Source organism: Harmonia axyridis, chromosome 4 (genome assembly GCF_914767665.1).
Source record: "Harmonia axyridis chromosome 4, icHarAxyr1.1, whole genome shotgun sequence".
NCBI lineage: Eukaryota > Metazoa > Arthropoda > Insecta > Coleoptera > Coccinellidae > Harmonia > Harmonia axyridis.
This window is the reverse complement of record NC_059504.1, coordinates 6,520,686-6,530,668: the sequence shown is the minus strand read 5'-3', so window position 1 is coordinate 6,530,668 and position 9,983 is coordinate 6,520,686. Positions and strand designations below refer to the sequence as shown.

Here is a 9,983-nt window from a genome sequence, read left to right as displayed (position 1 = left end):
CATTACAATTACTGCCATTGAGCTGCAGTTTATCATAAATCTGAGTCCCTTCGACCAATTATTTACATAGATGACACTTATGATGGAGACCACTTTTTTTAGAATATTGTCACCCCTTAATGAATTTCTAATTATATACATATTATTGATTACATATTCATACTACAAAAAACCGCTAAGCTGAAATAATTGAGTGAAATCAGTAGTTTTAGGTCTACACAACAATATTTTTCAATAGATACCTACCAAACCTAACACAAATGGCTTTTTTGTACTAAAATAATCTGATAGTGATCTGTAAACCAGAATTTCGAATTCCTCGTATTGGTGCTCAATACAATACTATAAATAGGCATAATACGGTATTTTTTCAAATAAATCGGCCACTCTTTTTGAGTATATGCCTATAAAACTCGGATATTTCTTACTTTTGGTATAGGAACGTTTCGAATATATTAACACCTAAATTTTATTTCTGCTAATAACACAGGCGTCTCAACCCCTTTCCACTGCTAGATTTTTTGTTGATAGCTGGTAATAACCACAGAACCGGCTCAAGTTTAATACACCTCACTCAGAAGAATACTCAGATAATAACCTGGAGTGTTTTCTTCTTCTTTTTCGTTTAATTAAATTCTTCAATGTAGATTTTTTTTATTTATTATTATATTTATATTATATTTTCAACTTAACAAGAAATATTGCACTTAATGGTGAATATTTGGAATATATGTACAGGAGAATATATACATTTAATGGTTCATATTATCTGAACTAAGGGCTAAAGAGGTCAGAGCACTCCTACGTCCTGGACTTACACCTAAATTTTCCCAATTTATCCATGACAAACGGGCCGTTAAATCTGAAAAAAAAATATATAATTAGTTATCATCCCAAGAATATTCAGAAAGTGAAGGGTGCTTTTTTAGAGCTATAGAACTTTAAATTGCAATAAAACAACGATGGATTATTCGATTGACATGAATTTTATTTATCCGCAAGATAATATTGTGGCATTACATTTTAAATATGATTTCTGGCATATGACCGCCATGGCTGGCTCGGATGTAGTCCAATCTGGACGTCCAATTTTCGATGACTTTTTCCAACATTTGTGGCCGCATATCGGCAATAACACGGCGAATGTTGTCTTCCAAATAGTCAAGGGTTTGTGGCTTATCCGCATAGACCAATGACTTTACATAGCCCCACAGAAAGTAGTCTAGCGGTGTTAAATCACAAGATCTTGGAGGCCAATTCACAGGTCCAAAACGTGAAATTAGGCGGTCACTAAACTTGTCTTTCAATAAATCGATTGTGGCACGAGCTGTGTGACATGTTGCGCCGTCTTGTTGGAACCACGTACAGCTCCTGGACATCATGGTTGTTCAATTCAGGAATGAAACAGTTAGTGATCATGGCTATGTACCGATCACCATTGATTGTAACGTTCTGGCCATCATCGTTTTTGAAGAAGTACGGACCAATGATTCCACCATCTCATAAAGCGCACCAAACAGTCAGTTTTTCTGGATGTAACGGTGTTTCGACATACACTTGAGGATTAGCTTCACTCCAAATGCGGCAGTTTTGTTTGTTGACGTAGCCATTCAACCAGAAGTGCGCTTTATCGCTAAAAAAAATAAAATGGACGTAGTGCGCGATATACGTATTCCGCACAGAACCATTATTTTCGAAATAAAATTGCACTATTTGCAAGCGTTGTGCAGGCGTGAGTCTCTTCGTGATAAATTGCTAAACCAAACTAAGAATAAATCACTTGACAGCTGTTAAATCGGTCGCCATCTTGAACAGTAATGCCAACTTAAAGTTATATAACTCGAAAAAAAACAACCGTTATAAAGAAATTATATTTACGAAAATGCTTGAATTACCAATTCAATTTTTTTTCAAGTGATTCACCAACTTACCACTTGTGTTCCAGTTGGCTCTATCGGCTTTTATTTCTCCTCTTAAGCATCTTTCCACATATGTGAGAGGATCGCAATCAGCAGTCAAGACTTCTCGAAGCAAAGCGATGTAAGCTATGGCCAACCTTAAGGTGTCTATTTTGCTCAATCTTTTTTCATATGGAAAAGTTGGTACATGCATCCTGAGTTCGTCGAAAGCGGAGTTGATACTGCTGCAAACCAATTCCTATTAGAAAATAATTACGCGCAGATATTTATTTTATATAGATACTAAGTATAGGATAGCCAGTGATATTCCAAACTGAACATAATTTTGAATTGGCTAAAGAACAGAAAACTGCAAAATGAAGTGTGCTCCAATAAGAGATTTCATTTTGAATAGCGCGCTATTTTGACAGCTGTCATCTTTTAATATTTGACAAGTAAAAACTATGTCATTACCATGGAGTAGTGAACATATAGGTACACTGTTTCCGTAAAGTATGGAACAAATTCATTTTTAGCTAAACAGACCATTTTAAGAAATAATCCTGAAACACGTCGATTTGTTATTTTAATTCACCGTATTTTAAAATAATAATCTAATATACAGGGTGAATTACTTCCGAGTAATGACGTCACCGTCATTTTTTTTTTTTTTTTTGAATGGAACACCCCCATTTTGTCTCAATTTTCCGATTACTCTAGCTGAGCTGATTTAAAAAATGTATCACATGTTGATTCTAATTGGTACAGGGTGGACAAAAATACAATAGTTTTGTGTGTGCTCATAAAGTAACGCGTAACATTCTTCATTAGTTAAACTAACAATATTATCAAAAATACTTATTGTCTAGCGGCAATGAACAAATAATGACATTTCACAAAAAACTAGACAACTATGTTTTTTTTAAATTGATAAGAAATAATTTCTTTCATATTCTGTCTGCTAGACCACAAGTACCAAACATGTTTAGAAACAGCTCATTTTTATTAATCTAAAAATGTAACAAACTACAGGGTGTTACATTCAAACCAATTGCCGCTAGACAATAAGTATTTTTGATAATATTGTTAATTTAACTAATGAAGAATGTTACGCGTTACTTTATGAGCATTGAGCACACACAAAACTATTGTATTTTTGTCCACCCTGTACCAAATGGAATCAACAAATGATACATTTTTGGAATCAGCTCAGCTAGAGTAATCGGAAAATTGATAAAAAATGGGGCGGTCCATTTAAAAAAAATGGTGGTGACGTCATTACTCGAAAGTAATTCACCCTGTATATTAGATTATTATTTTAAAATATGGTAAATTCAAATAAAAAATCGACGATTATTTCTTAAAATGATCTGTTTAGCTAAAAATGAATTTGTTCTATACTTTACGGACACAGTGTATAGGAGGTATATACAATTTTTACATATCCCCAACATGGTTAGATTACGTTGTCGGATTGGTTTATATTTTCCATTATATTGAAGAAAATATTGAAAAACAATATTATATACCTATAGTGTTATCCAATAGGAATGATACATTATGATATATATTTTATGGCTTTAAAATCTTTTTTACTACAAGCAATATTGCAATGTATCTTCGTCAATTCAAAATTTTGAACCTTGAATCATTAATTATAATAACTGAAAGGAAATTTGTATGCTTATTTAACTATTTTGAAGAAAAAAAATCTATTCAAATATAAAGATAGTTCTATTAGGTGTTCGGATGTTTTCTATGAAACTGAATTTAAGTATATCTGAATTCTGATTTCCCATCTTGTGTATGATGACGGCTTTATTGTGAACTTTAACTTGCCCTTGATTAATTTCCAATGTTTACTAGAAATAGAAAAATATTTTTACTCCAATAGACGAATCAGTCGTTCAGATTTCTATAATTTCCGGTTATACCGGAAACAGACTATGATTCCTTATTTTAAATGGCACACTCAGTATATTAATGAGTCATTAGACAGTTTATTCGATGAAAATTTCAACAATATGCCATACCTTCGGTAAAAACTCAACGGTTCATGAGCTAATGGGATTCTTGAGAAAAAAATGGTTGCGACGAGGACTAGCATTTTTTTTGAATATTTCTGCAGAAAAAGTTTTTTCTAAAAAAAACTTTTACGTTTTCGATTCTGCCAAAACGTACTATTATAAGTGTGCTTGCGGTTTGGACCAAAAATGTTCAGGGTGTTTATGGGAAAATCATGAACTTGGACTATACTCAAATTTATCAAAACTCAATATTTTCAAATTAGGACCTTTATTTTTAATTCTTACAGTCAATTTTAATTTGAAAATCTTGAGTTTTGATGAAGTTGAGTTGTCCAAGTTCATGATCTTCTCATAAACACCCTGAACATTTTTTTTTCAAATACTGCTCAGAATCATTGACACGTTGTTGCTTTTGATCGATTGTGAGCTCGCGCGGAACCCATTTTGCACACAGCTTTTTCATGTACAAATATTCATGAATGATGTTCAACGTTCAGATGATATCTTCACAATGTCTGCTATCTCGATCAACTTTACTTTACGGTCATTCAAAATTATTTTGTGAACTTTTTGATTTTTTCGTCGGTGACAGCTTCTTTTGGGCATCCACTGCGTTCGCCGTCTTCGGTGCTCATGTCACCATATTTAAACTTAGCATACCAATCAATGATGGTTGATTTTCCTGGTGCAGACTCCGGAAACTCTTCATCAAGCCAAGATTTTGCTTCAACTGTATTTTTTCCCTTCAAAAAACAATATTTTATCAGCACACTAAATTCTTTTTTTTTTCATCTTTTTTCAAATAACAAAAGGAGCTACACTCTCAACGCAATATCTCACAAACTAATGGTCGGACTGCTGTCAAATTTTGACAAGTATCGTTTGAAGGTTGGTACTGGTAAAAATCATATGGATTTAATGCTAGCACCGCCATCTGTGCATCTGATCGGGGACTTTTCAATTGGCCTAATATCTAATGATGCAATTGTATACTGGGTGTGCCATTTGAAATGAGAAAGTAGTACTCTGTTTCGGGTATAACAGGAAGTTGTAGAGGTCTGAAAATATTTTAGTGACAAAAATCATTGTCTCAAATTTTATGGGCAGTTGCTTTCTGAACCGAATCAGACCATTATCGACTCAAAAGTCAAAATTTACAAGAACAAGCGCGCTAGAACATCCGTTACCCTCAATGGAACAATCTTTATCATCAACATTAACTAAAAGACAAAAAACAGAAAAACAACCTACGACAAACAGATAGGAGTGGATGCGGGTAAAAACCAAATGAAAAACATCAAATAAAGCACAAAACTCAGCAAGACAGGTGTACCCGGTGGGTCCAATAGCAGACCTCAGCATCCGTTTCCTTTCCCGGATGTTGGCTGCATGTCTCTGTATTCTGTAAGGGGAAGACCCGTAGTAGTCGGCAGTGTTGGACATTGGGTTACTTCCGGTGCAGTGGTTGTTATCTGAAGAAGAGAATATTTGAAGAAATCTTCTCTTATTGGAGTTATAATAAGGAATTTTTTTTTAATTCTTTATTCAGCAATCAGATACAATGAAAAGAAGAATCTGTAAGCTAAAGTGGTGACAAATACAGATAAAGGAGAAAGAAAAGACTCTCTACGTTGACTCCAAGTAAAGGGTGTTTTTTTAGAGCTATAGAACTATAAATTGCAATAAAACAACGACTGATTATTCGATTGACATGAATTTTATTTATCCGCAAGATAATCTTGTGGCATTACATTTCAAATATGATTTCTGGCATACGACCGCCACGGCTGGCTCGGATGTAGTCCAATCTGGACGTCCAATTTTCGATGACTTTTTCCAACATTTGCGGCCGTATATCGGCAATAACACGGCGAATGTTGTCTTCCAAATGGTCAAGGGTTTGTGGCTTATCCACACAGACCAATGACTTTACATAGTCCCACAGAAAGTAGTCTAGCGGTGTTAAATTACAAGATCATGGAGGTCAAGTCACAGGTCCAAAACGTGAAATTAGTCGGTCACCAAACGTGTCTTTCAATAAATCGATTGTGGCACGAGCTGTGTGACATGTTGCGCCGTCTTATTGGAACCACAGCTCCTGGACATCATGGTTGTTCAATTCAGGAATGAAAAAGTTAGTAATCATGGCTCTATACCGATCACCATTGACTGTAACGTTCTGGCCATCATCGTTTTTGAAGAAGTACGGACCAATGATTCCACCAGCTCATAAAGCGTACCAAACAGTTGGTTTTTCTGGATGTAACGGTGTTTCGACATACACTTGAGGATCAGCTTCACTCCAAATGCGGCAGTTTTGTTTGTTGACGTAGCCATTGAACCAGAAGTGCGCTTCATCGCTAAAAAAAATAAAATGGACGTAGTGCGCGATACGTATTCCGCACAGAACCATTATTTTCGAAATAAAATTGCACTATTTGCAAGCGTTGTTCAGGCGTGAGTCTATTCATGATGAATTGCCAAACCAAACTGAGAATAAATCATTTGACAGCTGTTAAATCGGTCGCCATCTTGAACAGTAATGCCAACTTAAAGTTATATACCTCGAAAAAAAACACCCTATACTTATGTCGACTCGAAGTCTTCAATTAAAATGGCTGCATATGTTTCGATCTCTTCAGATCATCTTCAGGCCCTTCTAATTCGAAAGGATAGTATTTTCTGGAGTTTGTTTTAATACCAAAGATCTAATCTTCAATTAGACGTAGAAACAATTGGAATCGATGAAAAATTATGAAAGTTCTTAGACAACGAACTTCAGCAAAATTTTAGTTGGCCGAGTTTTTTGCCGTTGAGTGTATAATTAGACATACTCTTTAAAATATGTCGCTATATTTTGGTTTCTGTTCGAAATATTCGAAAAATCTAAAACCTCTTTTTCAGTAGTTTTTATGGTTTGAATGATACTAATACAGATCATAGAAATTAATTACCGTTCTAGAGATATAGAAGGTAGTTGGTGTTTTTGAAATAGGAGGCCCATTTCTACTCTATTACCTACTTGAATACAATTATACAATATACACAAAATGAATTGAATCTTCAAATGAATGAAAAATATTATATTACACACATTACTACTCACCATTACTATGATGAAGAGTGGTAAGATAATGATGTTGAAGTTGAGTACTTGAAGCTGTCGATCTGCTGGCAAAAGCACAACTGGGCAAATCTGTTACTTCATCTTCAGATAATTCTCCAGCACTGTATCCTCCAAATTGCATTCTGTACAGAAATTAGAGTTTGGCAAAAATATAAAAACAAGTTTCCAAATCAAAAACTCTAAGTATAATAATTTTTTGCATTGGTTTCCTTTCACGGTGGAAACATCATGAAAAAAGATTTAGTGAATATCTAAAGGCTAGATTTGAATAAAAATTCATCGAAAAACCAGCATTGATCCTTGAACTATAAAGTTCAAATATCAAGGAAGTAAATTTGAGAGAAATCATTCATTCAAAACCAGAGTATTTTACACTACAGTTGCAGAGTTATACATTTCTTATTGCATATCCATGATAGGTAGACGAATTAGTATATCACTAAGTCATTTTTGAAAATTGTTTTCGAAATTGCTCATATATAAAAATTAAATTCTCAGGACCGTCTAGAAGAATATTTTTCGAATGATTCAAAAGCCTCCTTAACGAAGATGATAAACCAAAATAGTGAATGATTCCATTTCTAAATAAATAAACTTGTTAAAAGAACATTCGACTTACGGAGATGAAGATGAATCAGGTAATTGTCCTCTGCTGGAACTCATTATTTTCTTCGAATATAACTGGTTGTATTTTCTCCTCGATTAACACTTTTTATTTATTAATATATTAAACGATTCACTCACACTTCTTCTTAATTGATACCACAAAATCACAAAATTTTATAATAGTACAAATTTTTTTTTGATGAACGTTCTGCTTCAAGCTTTCGTTGATTGTGAAACCTGGATATCCCTAGGGATTCAATTTATACAGATATAATTCAGTATAAGTACTTCTGAAATTTTTTTCGATTTAGTCCATTGTCAGTACAGGACTCAACCTCCTACAAAGTAACTCCTTCTGACTAGTATCAATAATGCCCAGTTTCCAATCGTACTCATTCTCCAGCTTATCGATTAGGGGATGTTCTACCCCTAAATCCACCAATGAGAGCCTCGTATGAAATTACTTCCTGCTGGGGACCGCCCATTGGTGTTTGCAAATTATCGCTGGTGGTTTGTGAGGAGAATCTGCTCTTGACGTAACATGATAAAGTTCAAAGGAGGCCATCATCTGCAGATATTTGGCGATAGTAAAGCTCTGTGAACGTTTTGAGTTACCCTTATGAACATACTGTACGTTTGTTTCTCTATAATGCCATTGATTTCTACGTTTTAGTTTCAGGTTTGCTGAAAACTCGGAGATATTTTTGTTATTTTTCCATGTTATCATTTTATTTACTATATCCCGACTGTGTTGAAAATTAAACTTTTTATATATATATCAAAGGGAAGTTTTGGGGTAGTTTTGATTTTTTCGATTTCATATGTATTTTGGGGTTCTGAATCCGAATCTGAGGTTTGCCTCCAAAATTTCGTGACGGAACAAGGAAAACCATGCAAAAAAAAAGGTAAAAAATTTCATTTTGGTGGTTTTTTGCATATAACTCGAAAAATATCAATTTTTAAGAAAGACCTTTCTATACAAAAATTTTAATTTGAGTACTTTATTGTATGAATATTACGGAGGTATTATTTCCTCAATATTTTCTTTGAAATCAATATAAACACATTAACTAAATTTCAAAAAGTGATTTTGAAAATGCTTTTTTCTAAGCTGATGATGGCTTTACATATTGAAGCCTTCTGGATTGTATTGGAAGAGGGAATTATTGAGTGGAAGAAATGTCAATAATAGTTTTGGAGTGAAAAGAGTGGGTTTTTGTAGAGACAGATAAAATATGCCAATTTTCAACTATCGAATATTTTATCGGAGAAAAAGTTCTGTGAAAAAAATAGTAGGAAATTTTACTTACTTTGTATTTGTATAGGGACGTTATTCACGAAAAATTGATATTTTCCAAGTTACATGCAAAAAACCGCCAACAAATAAAACTTTTTGCCTTTTTTCGAATTTCTTTCAATGTTCCTTCAAGAAATTTTAAGATATTCCTGCAATCTCGTGTGCGCTTAGACTAAATAAGGTGATTCTTCGAGCGCCGAGAGACTTAAGCATTCGCCACTGTGACTTTATTAGTGGTTTTCTCACATTTCTATGAAATCTATTGGTAGATTTTGGTAGTTTTAGAAATCTAAAAGCTGGAGCCTCAATGAAAATATAGGTTTGAAAAACTATTAGAATTATTTGATGTTCTTATTCAATATAAAGACTCGGAAATAGAGAATATTAGAAACAAGAAAAATATATATAATTCATTCAAAAAATATTACACACTTATATGTATTCTTATAAAATACTGAAACGAATGGAATTTTTTCTCAAGAAAAACAAAACGAATTTCGTTGAAGCGGCAAATATTGGAGGGCGGCATTTTCTACATTTTCCGAGAAAGCCGTATTCCTAGAAGTATTACCTATGTATTTAATAAATTCCTTTAATTTCAACGAAATTCACACATGATGTTTTGAATAGGTTTTTGGATCAATAGATTATTTTTTATTTTGTTATGATTTATAGTGATTTAATTTTTGTTTCTATATCAGAAAAGTTAATATTTTCTGTTCTTTTATAACGGGTGTTTTTTTTCGAGGTATATAACTTTAAGTTGTCATTACTGTTCAAGATGGCGACCGATTTAACAGCTGTCAAATGATTTATCCTCAGTTTGGTTTGGCAATTCATTATGAATAGACTCACGCCTGAACAACGCTTGCAAATAGTGCAATTTCATTTCGAAAATAATGGTTCTGTGCGGAATGCGCTTCGCGCACTACGTCCATTTTATTTTGTTTAACGATGAAGCGCACTTCTGGTTGAATGGCTACGTCAACAAACAAAAATGCCGCATTTGGAATGAAGTTTATCCTCAA

At 33.6% G+C, this 9,983-nt stretch overlaps 1 protein-coding gene across 4 annotated transcripts; it reads right to left on the bottom strand.

Annotated features, from left to right (window-relative positions):
* Nucleotides 1-643: 643 nt before the first annotated feature.
* LOC123677893 (helix-loop-helix protein 13) lies at nucleotides 644-8,369 on the bottom strand. Of its 4 annotated transcripts, none has more exons than XM_045614626.1 (5): nucleotides 7,672-8,369; nucleotides 7,032-7,174; nucleotides 5,259-5,397; nucleotides 1,932-2,140; nucleotides 644-862 (listed from the first exon to the last, which is right to left on the bottom strand). In XM_045614626.1, exons 1-5 carry the CDS (start codon nucleotides 7,713-7,715, stop codon nucleotides 753-755), a joined length of 645 nt encoding a protein of 214 aa, XP_045470582.1. In that variant the 5' UTR covers nucleotides 7,716-8,369; the 3' UTR covers nucleotides 644-752. The 4 variants fall into 4 exon arrangements, with proteins under 4 accessions (XP_045470582.1, XP_045470584.1, XP_045470581.1 ...); XM_045614628.1 differs by having other exon boundaries at nucleotides 5,280-5,397; XM_045614625.1 differs by having other exon boundaries at nucleotides 645-862; nucleotides 1,932-2,143.
* Nucleotides 8,370-9,983: the final 1,614 nt, after the last annotated feature.